This window comes from Spea bombifrons, chromosome 6, assembly GCF_027358695.1.
Source record: "Spea bombifrons isolate aSpeBom1 chromosome 6, aSpeBom1.2.pri, whole genome shotgun sequence".
In the NCBI taxonomy this organism is placed as follows: Eukaryota; Metazoa; Chordata; class Amphibia; order Anura; family Pelobatidae; genus Spea; species Spea bombifrons.
This window is the reverse complement of record NC_071092.1, coordinates 1200614-1219006: the sequence shown is the minus strand read 5'-3', so window position 1 is coordinate 1219006 and position 18393 is coordinate 1200614. Positions and strand designations below refer to the sequence as shown.

At 42.7% G+C, this 18393-nt stretch overlaps 1 protein-coding gene across 1 annotated transcript in view; it reads right to left on the bottom strand.

The window, feature by feature from the left end:
* The window catches only part of CACNA2D3 (calcium voltage-gated channel auxiliary subunit alpha2delta 3), a 197770-nt gene that overhangs the window by 155114 nt on the left and 24263 nt on the right, over positions 1-18393 (bottom strand). The window contains exon 4 of the mRNA XM_053470058.1: positions 7069-7185. Coding sequence (XP_053326033.1) covers positions 7069-7185 — 117 coding nt within the window. The remainder of the gene's footprint in view (positions 1-7068; positions 7186-18393) is intronic.

The window sequence follows — 18393 nt, the reverse complement described above, 5'->3', positions numbered from 1 at the left end:
GTTGTGAAAAAATTATCGGAAGGAGATGGAATTCCAAACATAATTACCGCGGATGCTTCAAAAGGGGGCGAAAATGCGGACACCGAATAAGCCTGATTAAGGGAAGGTTCGTCTCGAAAGAAAGAAGAAAGAAATGCGCGCGGAATTCTACTTTTACCAAAACTTTACTTTTTCTGTAATAAAAAAATAGACGAATCGGATCAAGGATTTGAGATATTTTGGAGTTTCCGTTTTAGCTCAAATTATGTGCAAATCATACGCGACATTTTACACTTTCTATTCCTGAGCTCACCAGGAGCGGCCGCTTTCGTGAGATCTGATTGGTTAAATGGCTTTCTGGTAGTGGTTTTCATTGGACTTGATGGATAAAACCCCAGCAGCGTCTCGGCACCAAGGGCTCATTGCCCAGAAATAATCGGCATTCATCCCGCAAGCTGGGTGGCCCCTTCCCTCTATGAAAGATTTCAGTGGTCCTAACCCTTTCCATGAGCGGGGGAGACCAAGGAGACCCCAGCATCCAACAGGCCTTTTGGGTTTGGAGGGAAGGCAGGGGTAACATATCCCTTTGGGGGAGCTTGATGGATGATAGGCATCGGTGTTCTCCTGTCCCTCATAAAAGTCTGTGATGCTGGATGGTGTCATGGGGGGTATTTTTATATATTGACCTCTAAAAAGGCATCTTCACCAAGAAGCGTCGGGCGTTGGGTCCCCCTTGTGTATTGAAGAGAGATTTTTAGACTTTTAGACCGCAGAAGAAGACACGCGGTCCTTGCGGCATCCCCACATCATCAAGAACAGAGTTTGTAACAAAAATGACATCATTTTCTTCTTTGCATTATCCAAGTGGTTTTATTCTCCTACCCAGCTGGAGATGAGTCACTTCCACGACCCTCGATACCTAAATGCTGCATGGATTTGGGGGGAAGTCGCAGAGAGGGTCGGGGAGAGTGGAAGCCCGGGGTCGGGGAGAGCAGAAGCCCAGGGTTGGGGAGAGCGGAAGCCCGGGTCGGGGAGAGCGGAAGCCCGGGGTCGGGGAGAGCGGAAGCCCGGGTCGGGGAGAGCGGAAGCCCGGGGTCGGGGAGAGCAGAAGCCCAGGGTCGGGGAGAGCATAAGCCCGGGGTCGGGGAGAGCGGAAGCCCGGGGTCGGGGAGAGCAGAAGCCCGGGGACGGGGAGAGCGGAAGCCCGGGGTCGGGGAGAGCGCTCTCGTGGAGGGTTATCATGTAACAGCGTGTATCCGTGTGACGACGCGCCCGGCAGAGTATGAAGTTTCGAATTATGTTCACTTGTGGGTATAATTACATCTTTTATTTTATTCCATGAAGGGAAGAAATGCCGATTCATTGGCCGCATTGTTCCGTTTATTACTTTCTCTCTTGTTGCTATAAATTGTGGTATTTCTTCCCCCGGCGAATGCATCGCAGAATAATGTAAGGAATGATATTATTTGCCAGCGCATTCATGCAATCGCTCTTTGTACTCCATTGATTGCTGTCATTTCAGCTTCTCGGTGAAACAGAATCATCAGCAGACTACAATTTATGGTACAGTTTGGAAAATGTTTACCTCTCTCACGCAACACAATTTTGATTGCAATTTGCTTGCATTGTCTGTCCTCTGAGAGCGCTTACAGGGGATCGAATGGGCCGACTCCATCGCGGCAGAACGGCGAGGCGGCTAGGAGACGAGAGGATGATCTCTTATCCGAAAACACCTTAATGCCCCTCACCCCACCCAAAACCCTCCACATAAAGAGTTAACAGGCAAGGGACGGATCCGGGAGATCCACAGAATGCTAAATGCTACAAAGTAACTCTGTATAGCGGAGGCACTTGGACGTCATCTCCAGGCGCTCTGTGTCTTAAAGCCACGGCTCGCCTTTTAAGTCAATGCAGACTCCGACGATGAGGGGGGGGCAGCTGGGGGCATCGCTGGTTTTTACCCTCATTCCCTGAACCGCCATGTTGGCGCAAAGAAAATCTTTACACAAAATCCTTCAAAGTTTTAGGGCTCGTAAGGATCTCTGCTATCTCCTTATAACGCGCGAAGGCAGAGCAGCTACATTTAGCTGGCAACCGATTCCCATAAAAAAATACAAATTAAATATTCTCCGAAAAAAACCTTTAATTTGTTTACAACAATTAACAATTACAGACAATTTCCTCTGTTTTATCGTGGCGGATTCTGTCATTTCTCGCTATTTATAAACGCAATTAGCTGATTCACCATCGCTTTCTTCCACCCACAAACATTTTTAAATGTTTCCCCCTAAAAATAAGTTTCCGATACCGTGATTAATTTCGTGCAGATTTCTGCCTGGAATTATCGCGGAAACCGCTCCACGATATAAATATGATTGACGCGAGCGTAATCCCGCGATAGCGATCGCCGGCCCCCGTCCGAGAGCCCTCGGAGGAGCCGAAAATGAAATCTTTTTTATCTTTAACCTAAATTCTGCAGAATATTTCAGGAGGCTGCGTAATTAGACAATTTATATTATAATTAGAAAGTAATCAGGTATTTAAAGCTGCTGTTCCACTTAGTGAAAATATTTTATTGCACTCTCTGGTATGTTAAGCAAACAAACCTCCACCGGTGTATACGTCGCTTTGATACATCCCAGTTAACATAGAAACCCAGAACCCGCTGGCAGATCGGCCCCCGGCGGCCCCCGTCTAGTCGCCCGCTTCTCCTCCTATAAAGACTCAAACCTTAATCAGTCGTTGGTCTCGTCTTAGATTCAGGAGCCGTATGTCTATCCCATGCATGTTTAATCCCCTCACTGTATTAGCCTCTACCACCTCTACTGGGAGGCTGTTCCACTTATCTACCACCCTCTCAATAAAGTAAAATCCCCTTACATTTCATCTTCCTGCAGCTCCTTCCCTTTTCTTGTAAAAGTTTTGATTTCTCTGGGAATTGCACCCTCTGATTCCCCCAACATTAAGTCTCTGCGCCGCCCTCGAGCCGTTCCACGTTCTGTGGGAAGATTATGGATTTTCTATGGATTTTCTTTACATTTTATCGCATTTTAGCTCTTTGCTGTCGTCTTCCCAGCAGAAATCTGCAGTAAGGAAGCCAAATGACTGCATAAAACGTAATTGGTTCGATGCGATGCGTCCTACCCCATGCCGCGCAGGGTGCCGAATCCGTTCAGATACACCCAGAAAACATATTGGAAATACGATGCCCTTTGTGACCCCCAGGAATACACGGGAAGCAGGAACATAGATGAAAACATGCGCTATATACCCCTCCTGCGCTTAACCCTCTGAGCCCCAGAGTACTATGCAGAAAATAAATTTCCAACCTGTGCTTAAGGGGTTAAATAAATCTCAACATGGAACCTTATTGATGTACATATAATGAGAGATAATATCAGTAGATTACTTAACCCCTTCCCAACAATGCATTGTCATTAAGGGGTTAATGCGTCGTCGTTAAGGGGTTAATATACCATAAAAGCGCAATCCGACCGTATGGGCGATACGCTGAGCATCGTGAGATAAACATTATTTCCATAAATAATAGAAATCTTAGCAAATGAATGTATTTACAAAACCGTTTCTACGCTGCCCCCTCGCCGCAAAGTCTCAAGATAACAAAAAATCTCCGGCCGTTACAACGGATTCTTATTTCTTGGCTGAACAATCGCATCGCGCATTTATTTCTAAAGGAAGATTTAAAAACAAAAAAAAGCAGAAAAATCCTTTGAATTTGGCTTCTGTTTTTAAATCTTCCTTTAGAAGTAAAAATAAGACGGCGCTGGAGACCGCTGACGAGTGAACCCAGCGGAGCGGGAAGGACGCCAGACCTACTTTCTTCCACTTCGCCCCCAAAACTTGCTTCCCGGAGTTCGTTTGATAGAATAGAACAGAAATGAAAAGCACCTTGAGAAGGCGGCTGCTGCGCGTGGACTTTTGTGATAAAAAAGCTTTCAATTCCCAGGCTTCCCGGGCTAAGCCGCGTCGGGGAACCGGACTGCGAAAAAATCCCAAAACTGAATTACTGTACATCGGCAATTACTTTCTGCCGCGCCGCTGCAAAGGGGACTCGGAAACGCGTGGAGCGGCGGCAATTATAGCATTAAAAAAAACACGCGTTTCATGTTTCCAGTGCAAAAAAACCTAAAAAGGCATAAAAGGCAGAAACATTCAGATTCCGGGGTCGCTGCCAGAATAATAACGACCAATAAATACACGAAACAAAGCAAGAATTCAGCGCATAACCAGCGAATATAAAAATAACATTTAATAAATATTTTTTGGAATGGTATTTGCTTTCTTTCATGTTTTTAGCGACCAATAATATTTTTATAGATTCTCTTTATTACACAAGAGATCAAACGAGGGCAAAGCAGCTTTTAACGCAAATAATTGTGCTTATTAAAATGACCTTTAACTCGTGCTTTTTACTTATCAATCGCCGTCATTATTCTGGGGAGATTTCACTCAGGAGAAGCTGAGGTCGGTGGCAGCCCGTGGCAGAGCCAGCATTATCTGATCATTTTCCTGCCTCTCTCCCTTCACTTATCTCCAGGATTGCCTCAACCAATCAGAAACAATCAGCAACTTAACAGTGAGAGAGAGAGAGGTGATGGAGACGAATAATCGCAGACATGCGGAGAACGGGAAGTAAAGATCCCGCACATAAAATTCTAATATAAATATATTTCTTGTTTTAATCTGTAAATACCGTTATTTAGTGTAGGATCTGGGGGGAAAGGGACAGATTTCATAACAAAATAATCAAAATGGAATAATTATAGAAAAATTCAGTCTGCCCCAGATAAGGGTAATAAATAAGGCATGGGGGTTCGTTAGCTCGGTCCTGTCCTTATGTACGCTTCGTGCGCTGCTTGTAGAAAAGCTGTTTGTTCCGGCGTGCGAAGCCCAAACATTCTCGTGAAAACAATCATAAAAGTTTAATCGATGCCGGTAACGATCTGCAAACAGGCAACGCGAAGAAAGCCTCTTCGCAGGACGGGGACATCTGCATGCGCGGCTGAGCGGAAATAACTAAAAGTCAGCATCCTTCTCAGAAGCGATGAGTTTGCAGCCTGAAGCCGTGTCTTTCACGTACTTAGTGAATCAGCCCAGGTGCCTCAAGGGCAGACGGAATGGGGGGTAAAATGGGGGAACAGTGGAGTTCAAAATGGGAAACCGGCAGACACCGGTGTAACGCAGAGATGTTGGCGGCTTTAACTGCGCTCTCTGTACCCCTAGCCCAATGTGGAATGGAGCTACATCCTTCTTCATCTGTCTCCTTTTTACTATGTATACCTTTGGAACATGACATCATACAATGGTAACTAAGGAAACCACAGTATGACATCATTCAATGGTTGTCTTAGTTACCTGCCTCTTCTGGACTACATTCATAAGCCTCCAGAGTCAGACCATGACATCATCAGATGGTTATCTTGGAGCACTAAGAGAATATCTGATAATGACATCAGATGGACCGGCCCATCAGCCAATAGCAAACCAGAAGGTCTCCGCAAACCAACACAAAGTTACGGGAAGAGAAGTGGCAGACCCAGCATCCCCAGAACACAAAAGATGCTTTTTCGCCGATGCATAGATTTTGGGGGGCTCTGTCTGTATATGACATCTTTCTGTCTTCTCTTTGGCAGTTTTAACCCCCCCCCCACGCCCGGCCCCGGTACTCTCACAGTTAAAAGTAAACAGGCAGAAAATATATATTTATATAAAAATACGATTGGTTTTCGTTTGAAGTCTTATTTCAACAATGAGCCGAGCTTTGAGGCATAATTGCACAAAATAGGTTTATTTCAGTTGTTTCAAGGAACTCTTTAGAAAAATCCGGGTTTAATTCAAAGACTTGCGTTAATATTTCCAGAAGAAATTTTTTTTTTTTCTGTTATTCAACACGATTGTGGTAAAAGTGCTGAAACGTGCTTTTATGCTCAATTTATGATTGTACATTAAGCCTTAATAAAAGAGACAGGGAGGGAAGCTTTGGGAGCAGAAATATCTGCTTTTAAGAGATGCGAGGCACAAATCCCGAGCCGTGGAGCTCTTATGTTAATTGTCATCACTTTGTCTGACATTAATGTTTATTTCTAGATGCAGAAGAAACAGCATTAGAAGCAAACGCTTTCATTTCCCTCCCTTTACACGGAGCTCGAGAAATCTCAGCTGACAGAATAATTCCGCCACCCGAAAATACCTATAAATACACAACAAACACGTCTTTGTAAAGACGACTTGGAAATGTTAAGTGGGTTTACGGTCACACGCGATCGGCTAGAGTACTATTTCCTAACACGCAGACAATAAAGAGAAATGGATCCTTCCAGAAACTAAGCTTTGGGAATGGACTCCATGTTGGTTTGTTGCAGAGAGAAATCCGAGGTTGGGTAACAATGGTCTACGGAAGGCAAGGAACCTTCTGACCCGTGAGTTCTGAAGGACATTTAGAACCTCGATCACAGTAGATTGGCCTGGGCCCATTTGCAAAATTACCGGGGCTAAACCAAGAATGGCGGCCATCACTGTGGAGTCCACATATAAAGGATCAGACCAATACGTTTTTTCATGGCTACTTGGGTTTTTTTCCATTTGTGGTGAAATTGGAGTCTACTCAGAAGCAACTTAGTTGAATTCAAATAAGGTATTGTGCCCTTCTCATGATGAAGACAACTAGAAAACCCATGGTAATACGAAGTAAAGCATTAAACATCTCAGACGCGTTACACCAATGACAGGAACCATTCTGCATTCTACACCAATGGAAACCCATCGAGAAGATGGACCAACCGGAACCAAAACATAACCATAACATTAGCCCATTGCTCCTCACCAATCAGCATCACACTGTTCTTGGCAAGTTTTATTAAAGAGGCTTGTCAAGAAAACGAGACGATTGAACAGGAAGTGACATCACGTAATGATTACCCTTCCGGTTCAACCCAACCTATGGAATGCTGACACGCAAAACAGGTCCGTTGGCTCAACGCCAGATTAATGCATTTTTTGGGTGACTCTTCGGCACTCGAGGAACTCATTTTACTTAGAACATCGTTTATTATAAATAATAATACCAACCCGGACCGCTTCGGCCTTTTTGTGGAACATTTCTTCCATGTCCTTGGCGAGTTTTTTGACGAGATGAAGTCCGTCGATTTCTTCTATGGAAACCTCCTTCTCAAATTCTTTGTATTTCTGCAGAAAAAAAAATTGATGTAAATATCAGAATTTATGGTCACAAAACAACATTTATGGAAAAGTAATCAGGTTGTTAAGCGTTAAACCTAAACATTTTGGTAATTGTGATTATAAAGGCCCATGGGTTTATTGTCACCAAACAGCTATTTCATTATGAATTTTGAATATACAAAAAACTCTTGAAATTGAAGCTTTTAAAAACAAATAATCTAAACAATTTTTAATTGAAAGTCATATTTTTTTCACAATGAAAAGGGTACTTTAAACAAGTTTGTAAATGCTAAATACAGGACATCTCAGGGGGAAAAAAAGTCAATTTCCACCTCCTTTTGCCCCTTACGGTCACTTCTGCGGAGTTACTGGCGAAGCGGGGAAAAACCCAGATTTCCCACAAGAGTCATTTTCGATATTTTTCAATATTTTGCCCTGCTCTACGATTCGCCACAATAAAAAAATACCATGCAGACAATGATATTGTTCATTTCAATAAATTGTCTCTACGTTTCCAATGAGTTCTATCACTCCAAGTTATCATTAATAACGAAACCACTCATTCATTCATTATTTATTAAAGTGTTTTTAAACAAACAAAATAACTATTTTAACGTGCGAAGTCCAATCAAAGCTCGGCTGCGGCAGTCGGATATTTCGAGTGTCCAAAGACTTAATATTAAAATTGGGAAAAAAAAAAGGTTATCTGTAAGATAAAAAATAAAATTATTGGTGACCGCGAATGCCCAGAAATGGAAATGAAGGTTTTATCTGGAAATAATTTCTGATACGATCGTTTCTCGCTTCCGTCGAGTTACTTTCCTCTGACGATACTTAAAAGAAGTTAATTAATTTCAACTCAAAGTCACATTTTATTGAATCACATTTTTGATTTTCATTACGGTGAATTAAAGGTAAGAAAGCGCAGCCTCTAAAGTTCAAATAAAACCTATTCTCGAAAACCTGGAATGTGGAAAATTAATTATTCTTTCAGGTCTCCCAGTTTTACATCATATTTATTAAAAAGTGTGATATCCGATCAGTTTAAGATCAGACGGAACTGTTTAAAATGCTGTGAATTCTAATATTTCTATTTTTTTTGTTTCCATTATATGGAGTCACTGTGCATACTGGGAATTGTAGTTCAAATTACCAGTAACAGCTTATCAATGGGGGGGCACATCATAAACCCCCCCATCAAAAATAACAACCAAACTATCTCGCCGTGAGTCAATTTATTGAGCGAGCTGCACAATGCCTGCTCTACACAGGAAAGCTGAACGGCATAAAATATCAATTACGCTTCAAGGATTTATTTTTGTAAACGCGTTTCGAGTCTTTTGAATAGATTCCCGCTTTTCACCAAACTCGGAAGTGGAAACGCGTCAGGGCGACGTCCTTTTTTGGGCCGGAACGGTGACAAATAAACCAGCCCTCTATTTAAATCATGAAAAAGAAAGGAGAGGCAGAAAGATACCTAGGCGTACAGATAATGCGTACAGATCAATGCAGAACATCACGAAACGAATTCAGTTCCCAGGGCGCCTGCGGCTCCCGGTCTCTACCTTGTTTAGAAATGAAGCCCCTGCAGGGATGGTGCGAGGGGCAGAGAAGAAAGCCGAATACATTTGCATTCTTGTTGTAGAACAAAGTCTTATTTTCTTGCAGCAATGATAATCCTAGCTGTGAACTTCATTCATTCCCTGTCCTTCTATCTCGATAATCGTTATCCGAACCATTCAGCAAATCCCGCAGAACGCGTCGACAATCAGCCTTCTACAAGTACATGGAAGCCGCTATCATTAGAACAGCCACGGAACACGGAACACGCTACCTTTATTAAGAACCGTGCATCTATACGGGCGCTCGCATTAACGGTGGATACTCTGTAGCTGCGCAGGTGCATCCGTTTTGTCTAAAGTGAAGTTGTCATCAAATTGTTTTTCAAGATACGCTCTCCAAATCTGTAAGAGAGGGATAGAAGCTCTGGGGGTGACTACACCGCAAAACCAGTAAACTTCCCAACGTAAGAAAGGAACTGGGGGGTAAAACCCAGCTAAATGCAGCAGCAAAAGCGCTGAAAAACAAACTGTAATTGGACTATTTGGGAGAAATCCAAAATTTCCTGGCCACCCCCAGCATACACTCAATGGGGCTCACCAAATGAAATGCATTTAAATCCATGTGGAGGAACCTAAGTGAGGATCTAGTCTCTGTGTATCCAACCACCGACTCTGTTAGCGCTACACTGCCCCGTGTGGCCGTATGTGGAGCTGCATAAAAATGCTCACGAGCTTTAAATCAGCCGCCGACCAAGATATTAATCATGGAAAACGACTAAATTTAGGTCAGTTTACAATAATGTAAAAATAGTATCAATAATATTAATAATATCGCCTATTTGAATTTTGTTTGTACAAATTGCTGCAGAAAAGGATTTTTGGATAATTTTACGAATAGGTTTTATTTAGTAGCCACTTCTGACCCAGACGGTGATATAAATCTGGCTGGATGTCGTTATCGCAGCATTCCCACTGGACCAGCAAATTGAAATCCAAAACCCACGACTACATTATGATTAAAGCGTCGCGTGGAGTCAGCTGGAAGGGATCAGAGTCGATATATCTGCATATCAAGAGGATTCGTGACATCGCATCTGTATGCTAATGTATGTTAGAAGATTGTCAGTGACGTGCTGTCCCCGTAGAGTCATGTAGAAGACATTTCCCCTCCTCCCCCCGAAACGGGAAAGCGTTCAGGATCGATGCTTTCAAGTGATAAAAAAAATGCCTGCAGATTGCGGTGGGTTTAGGAAAAAGTCAAAGGAGTTGTGCTGTGATCAGGTAATTGTGTGGATTCCACGCCACCCAGGACCAGTGACGGTGCTTTTTTTAAATTGATGAAGGAATAGAAACCCAGGACTCGCCAGCAGATCGGCCCCATTCGGCCCTCGTCTCTCTTGCTGTAAAGACTCAAACCTTAATCAGTCGTTGGTCTTAGATTCAGGAGCCGTATGTCTATCCCATGCATGTTTAATACCCTCACTGTATTACACTCTACCACCTCTGCTGGGAGGCTGTTCCACCTAACTACCACTCTCTCAGCAATATCCTAAACATGATTCACAAAGTCAAAAATGTATTTTCATTATAAATAATAGTAGCCATTAACGTATAAATATAAAGTATATAACGTTATACAGATAAATAATATAAAATAAATATAAACGTCTGCAGAAGCAATTCCTCTGACCCAATTATAACGCATTCTCATCCAATACGTTTCACTTTTTCCTCTTGAAAATTGAAAGCAGACCTTTTTATTTGTGTATCCAGACCAGGGAAATCTGGGTCAAACAGATGTTACATATGTCTGAGATAACGCAGCAATCGCTTCCCATTATTTACAAGACTCCGACTAAGCTGAGCCTCCTCCTTCAAACTAACAGATCATTTGCATTCACAGAGATCTCCGGAGAACACAAAGTGTTCAGCTGCTCCAATCATCAAATGGAATCCAAAAACTCTTCCTCGGAACCAAGACGCGTTCACAGAATTTACCCCGCTTGTCCCCGATCGCATAAATGCCTCATTCAAAAGCATAGAAAGCACCCTAAAAAGAGCTTGCAAATGAATCGAGAGCTTGAAATGGGTGTGGCTTATTTTACAATGGGTGGGGTTAGGATAGAAGTGGGTTGGGGGTTCTTTGATTTGTGGGGGGTTTAGGGGTCAGGACTATCACAGCCATGGGGAACGTGGGGCAGATGCCGCAAAGTGCCTCTAGTTGAGGGGTGAGCTCGAGCTCCCCTCTATCAAAGGCTCCGCACCCCGTTCCAAGCGGATCCCCAAGACAGGACCCCGGACCCTGCCCCTGGCGCCTAGAGTCCTAATTACAGCTTTGGGTGATATTTTTTTTATTTCAGACTTGGCCCTCGGGTTCCTGGGGTCGAAGGTCAATCCAATTCATGAGATCTGTTTAAAGCTCAATTTCTTTGAGAAATAATTTACATTCAAATCAATTAAAAACAAGCATTCGGCACAAAACCAACATTTTTACAAGATCAGAAAATATATAAATATAAATATACATTTTATTGAGGCTACAGTTTGGGGTTTTGGTTTAAAATGCTTTGGATGAACGGTTCGTGTTTTTTGTGCATGTGACGTAATAAATGCCCTCTCTACGCGTCATAGAATTGGTGCTGAGAAGTCATCGGGACGATCGGGATATTAGTTTAAGGACGGGGAACTTGATCCTTGACCTTGCTCGATGCGGAAGTCCATTAAGAGATCACGGAGTAAAAATTGCCGTCCCCGAGGGGTTCAGGTAAACGACCTCCTCGCTCACTAAAGATAGTAAATCTATAAACTGAGAATGCAGCGGGGAACGAGATTCCGAGGACTGCGACCTTGCGACGGAAACTCCATCCTTTCACTCATTTAACACAAAGTGAAGGAAGCGAGAATCCTCGCCTCACTTTATTGATAAACGACGGAAAACAGGAAATGCTACAGGAAGCCTTTGGTTTTAAGGCGGATGATGTCATAACGGGCAAATGTTTGTAAACTATTTTTTTTGTAGGGGTAAAGGCAGAAAACTTGGGGTAGAAGGGAGAAGATCCAAGTGGATCTAAAATAATCAGAAGAACAGGTTTTAATAATAATAATAATAATAATAATGCATCGTTTTTGGTATTTTTGGTTAACAAATATGCACAATTCTAACAAATTGTTTTTTTAAACCTATTGACTCGCATAATAACGGGTTTGGGGGTCACTTCCTGGCTGGGAAGAAGCTTCTCCAGGCTTTTAAATTTCACTTCTGATTTTTTTTGGTTTACGCCGGCTCAGAGTCACAATCCAACATTTTGGTTTTGTTCAGAAAATTGAATTATATTTTTTTGCGTGAAACACAATTTTTGAAGCAGCGTAAAGGTTTGGGAACGGTGATGTTTATGAAGGCATCTCGGGGAGTTATATTTTAGAGTTAATCCAATAAAACTATATATTTTTTTCTTCTGAATTAATCAATTCTTGTAAATGTTGATATTAAATGTTAAAGGGGACAAAAATGTTATTTTTACCGAGCTGTCTCTGAGTCCTGCACCGGTTATTATAGATAACAAAACCATACAAAAAAAATCAGAAGCCAACCAATAAAGATCAAGGGAATGAAAAAAAAAACATATTTTTAAGGAAAATAGAAAGTACAAAATAGTAACACATAGGATCTCGAGAATATTTTAGGTCGCAGTTGAGGTCATTTTGAGGGCGACCCATAATTTGCTCCACAGCCCACCCCGACCATTAGCTCCGTTTTAAATATAATCTCGACCTTCCCGGAAAAGTCATTAAGACATTTCCAGCCACAGATAACAATTATTCCTCCCAATTATTTTGGCCCTTTAGGTCATTTTTCTCATTGTGTACATTTTGAAAATGCTTCTAAAAATAAAAATTTAAAGGCAGAGCTGAAGATCTCCGTTTTAACAGAAACCATTAGAAAGCTCAGAACGGTGATCCTGTCCGTTTGGTACATGCGCAGAGAGCTCACACGCTCACACACACATGCTAACACACACGCTCACACACGCGCTCACACACACATGCTAACACACACACGCTCACAGACACGCTCACACACACGCTCACACACACGCAAACACATCGAATGCAACATCTTACAAACTTAAATCTTATAATAAACTTAAAATGAAAAGGTTAATATGAGAACCCCGCTCTGATCAGTCCCCGGCCCTGAGCAGACGCAGCAAAGGACTCTTCTAACTAATCAGGTGTAGAGAATGGGAAGCGTCCATCGCCCGCACGCCATCTCCATAAAGGTTGAATTTGTGGCGCACTCCGGCCTGACTCAGATGGTAATAAGAAGGACTTCCATTATAAAATGATCCGTCAGTGAGAGTAATTACAACATCCATCGACCCGGCTGCCGGTTTGGGATGAATCGCAAGGAGCTGCGCGGAGACCGGTCCCCCCCCCCCCCGCGATCATAAGAGCAAAAACTCCGCAGAGTTCTCGCCAATTACCCGTTGACCGGATCGTTCCGCTCCGTTGCTTATAACTGCCGCAGAATTACATTTGCATGAAGAGTTGACTGATTGCAAGGAAAACCCGGCGCAACTTCTAAAAACGTGAAGAAAAAAATATGCCAACGTCTGCAAAATCCTCCGCAAACACCTAAAATGATTACCCCGCGCGGTGTTAATCAGAGAATCTAATTCTATTTGTTATTACATCGCTTCTGGGTGAGGAGGCGCGCGGCGCGGGGAAAGCTCATTTTACGGTGGCTGCTCATACAGCACTCGGTGACGGGGGGGCGCAGGATTGTTACGGCAACGAGCGGAGGCGTCACGCCAACAACACTAAATGTTTTTGGAAACGCGGCTCCGTGGGGTAACTCCTCGCCGTCACCTCAACCATCGCTCCAACGCGCCATTCATCCCCGGGGAACGTTCACGGGATACAACGTGCGCGGCACAGAATATTTCTGGAGTTGGGAATATTTTTCGCTCCCCGTTGGGCTCTGTATTCGTGAGCAAAAAGTTCCAGCGAATTCCACCAAATATGTCTGGTTTTCAGGATATAAAATCTGGAAAGCGAGCGCCGTGCGGTTTTTATATCTGTGACACATCTCGTGACCGGTAACAGACGCACCGTCAGGCAGGCAGGGAATCGCTTGACATGCGCCTGCCGAAGCCCTGGGAGCGATGGCTTCCCGCTGCCGCAACGGCTACTTCTCCTCGGGGGGGGCGTTTGGCTGACTGCGAGAAGCTGAGAAACCGCACATGGATGAAATGAGTCCGGGACGAACGTTTGTAAGACCGGAATATTCCACGATTACACGGGAAGGAAAAGAAAACGTAAAAAAAAAATTATATATTTTTTACTTTTTTTCTGGCCTTCCTGCAGTGGGCACTTTGTGCAAATAAAATCACCAATTTCCATAAAATACTCTTTTTATATTATTGGATGATTATAATAAATTATTATTACAATTATGTTATAAGTGAAGCCCATTAATCCAGATATTATTCTTATGGGGGATTTGGGGGATTTGGGGATACTTTTAGTGAGCGTCTTCCCCCCAAAACTTCGGAATATGAAAAGATATGGGGGGTCCGGATCCAGGAACGGGACAAAGAAACTCAACGGAACACCGACCGCCGAGAGGAAGGGAGAGGAAGGGAGAGGACGGGAGAGGAAGGGAGAGGACGGGAGAGGAAGGGAGAGGAAGGGAGAGGACAGGAGTGGAAGGGAGAGGAAGGGAGAGATGACCAAAGAACCGTTGATGGATGTCAGATGAGCGACAAACTCAGGCCTGAGATCAGCGCGGCGCGGTAATCAATCATCGCTCGCCGTTCGCTTCTAGAGGGAAAGAGCTGCTAAATCCAGCGGAACCGACGCTGAACGCCCACATAGCTCGGCTTCGTGTGACATTTTTCATCTAAATTGATTTTTAAACAATACCTGCTCGTTCTCTGCACACTTTACAGATATTTACAAACACCCAGAAGCGGTCATTATTATCGTTCTACGACCCCCCGCCCCCCCCGAGCATAAAATAAAGTCACTTTCTGTCATTTCTAAATCAACAGCAGATACCGCCGGGTTTTATTAAAGTTATTAACACAGGAGAGCCGGCCCCAGATAAAGGGGAATTTGCCAGAAATGATCTCTGTTTCTACAGGTTTTTTATTCACTAAAGCGTTTTCTGGCCAACCCCAAGAAGCTTCTTTCTTAGAGATTTTACGAGTGATTATTGTCCCTCTAACCACAAATTCACCGCTTTCGTTATAAGATGTAAAGATGCGTTATTGATCCAGGATCAGCGATCGGCTCCGTATAATTGTGAAACGTCACGGGTTCTGAGATCTGTCGGGTGCGATGTCTTCACTGCAGAGAAAAGCCGCCGACGGGATGGAAAAAGCCAAACGAGAAGAGACGGCCGCGTTAAGAGAGCGGCTGGAAGGAGATTTCAGAGCCAGGAACCGCGATGCGCTCAGCGGACGGGACGTTTCGGGGCCAGTAATGCGTTTTATTGATTTTACACAAAGTGCATTTAACCAAAAATGCTGACTAATGACATAGAGTCAGAACAACGAAGTCTACAAAAAAACAATAAAAAAAAAACAAAGGCCGCTCCTGGATTTTCGGGATTCCACCATCTTCTCCCCAAAACGTTGAGCTTCAATGACGTTATCAGGGATCGCTTCTTCTTCGAGGAAAATCAAGATTAAGTCACAAGATTAAGGAATAAATCATTCCCTAAAGAACTGGAATTGGCATCGCAACCAATCGTACGGCCCGAAGAATATTCTACGGTGATACAACTGTTTAATGATGTAACTGATGACATCATGATGACTGATGACATCGTTCATAATAACCATACTGGGGACTATTTCCCATATTACACATAAAACAAAGCTGTTTGGGAGTAGTTATATGACGAGGGGGTCTTTAGGCAGAGGGGGTATCTTATATTTGGCCAACTGAGAAGAAGAGACCTCCAAGGTCCTAAAATCTTATATGACTTTTTCTATATTTGCCCAATAAAAGTTACCGCCTTTAACTAAAAACATTCAGTCACAAATAATACTTTATGAGTTTAAAGCAGTTAAACCAAAATAGTGGTTCATTTAAAATATATATTTTTATAATTATAACAGACAAAGGATCCAGTCATGATGAAAATGCTGGGGGTAGCTGGGGGGTAGCTGGCTGCCTCTCCCGGTAGACTATCCTACATGTCAAGCTCACAATCATTTAAAAAAAATACTTAAATTCTATATATGAGAGCAGCCAGGGCCCATTTCCCCCTTTTTTCAACCCATTTCACTAGCAGAATGATATGTAAATGGTTACAGTTTTTTTTCCAAGACATTTTCTTAAATAAAACTCTGTTTATTTTTCTCTTTTTTTTGCTTTATTTCGGTTGCGTAATATAATTAATATTCAGACCATTTATGCCTGCGCGAGAGAGAGCGTTTATGCAGATTCCGGCTCCTGATTATGCCGACGCACTGGAGGCTTTTCTTAGCTGCCTTTAGCAATTAGAGTGTCAGGTGATTACTTTACAGTCTGAATAAAGCGGGATTGATTGTGATCGTCTTTAAAATGTTCCTTTTACATTTTATTATTGTTAAAAAGGAGCCATTATGAAAACGTCTCTTAATAAACCCTTCTCTGCCCCATCGCTTTCACCCTAATAAATATATTAAGATAAGAAGAGGCTCCTTTTTTTTTTTTTGTCTCTTCGTTCCAACTTTGAAAGAACTTTCTTGAAATGCAAATGTAATTATAAAAAAAATAACCAATCAGGGAGAATTGTTTTATCGCATTCTTTCATAAAATGTGACGTTTAAAACCTTAACTGACCTTAATTGCGATTACTACACGGTGCATGTGATGAAAAAAATTCACTAAAGCCGGACTCGGCGTAAGCTGAGATAGTAACGTAATAGCAGAAAATAAATACAATTTGGACGTAAAATTTCCCCCCAATCATGAATTTTCGGATGGTCTCCGTGATGCTCCATACTGCCCCCTCTGATGATCTGGTCAACAAAGGTATTACAGCCCGTTCTGCATACAGATAGAAGTTCCTCTAAAACATGCGCTACCCCAATACTATCCCCCCCCATCTGCCTCCTCTTCCTAAACTCTCTCCCCACTCCCCCAATCTTGGCATCAAATCCACGAGTAAATACTATATTTTATTCTTTTTCCTGCTGTAACGACTCAAATCTTAATCAGACGTTGGTCTCGTCTTACATTCAGGAGCCGTATGTCTATCCCATACACGTTTAATACCCTCACTGTATTACCCTCTACCACCTCTGCTGGGAGGCTGTTCCACTTATCTACCACCCTCCCAGTAAAGTTACAAATAATTCTATCTTTGTGATCTTTCCAATCAATTATCACTTTCATTTACGAACAATATATTTTATAGATGATTCTGTATAAATTGTATCACGAAATATGTAGGATGGTTGCTGTTTACTCAGCTGGGAGACCCCGTGCATTTATTAGCCAATCAGATCATTGCAGCGAATCCCCCCCCCCCCGATGTATTCGAAATATAATCATAAATGGTAACTTTCACGCTCAGTCTGGATTTCAGGCACCGTTTCTGCTGTTTTCGCACCGGAAGGACCCTTGACTCGGCAGCAATAAACCGGCTCTGCGATGCGAATCACGAGATCTCTACGCTTCGCTGGAAATGATTATTTCCCAAACGCTCCCAAACGGCCGCTCCGGGACCATCTCGGTGACAAACGCTAAAACTATTCCTCCCAGGACACCGAGAGCTGACTTTGGACTGTAATTCAAACACCCGCTGGCGATGAAACCATTTAGACGGTGTGTGCTACACGCTAAAAACTGGGTTTTCTCGTTTTTTTCTGTTTTTTTGTGAGGTTTTCACTTTTTAATTTTTTTTTAAACAAATAGCCGAACGCTAAAAAGAAACGCGATGGCGGTGAAATGATATTATTATTTATCGGAACATCCAGGGAAATAAATGGCTTTAACCCATTCTCTGCCACACGTCTTTATATAGAGGCATAAATAATACTCTATAGGGTCTCACAGGTAATACCAGGACCGGGCTAGTGGGTCCCGTGAGCTGCGGCTGCTCATATCCGGCCTTAAAGTGTCATGGCCGCCTCTTGGCCCCCAGTCCGGCCCTGGGTAATCCACACATCTGGGCGAATGTGTTACAATATTACACATTACAGAAAATCGGTTCAGCTTCAGGCAAATTCAGCAAAGTCTATAATTTACAAATAAATCCAATTACTGCTGAATCGTTACAATGTAACAACTACACTAAAAGTTTCTTTTCGCATCCCGATAAATCAGGTCTGCATAAAAATATTCTATATTACGGGCGATTGCGATCATAGAACATTTCTTCAGGTAAATAGAAAACAAAAATAATCCAAATGATTTAAGTTATTATTTGCCGATACCCGCGTCTTTTTGAGAAAACGCATTACGGACTTCATCTGACTTTTGGCGCTTGAGATATTTGGACTTCAAAGGTCAGAATTATTATAACCGTGGGTTTTAATAAGAAAAAAATGAAGCCTTTTTCCCGACTAAGTGTGATATGAACTGTTTGTCCGAATTGTTAAAATCCCGCATTATTCACACGAGGGAAAAGGGCTCCTATTAAATGTAGAGCAAA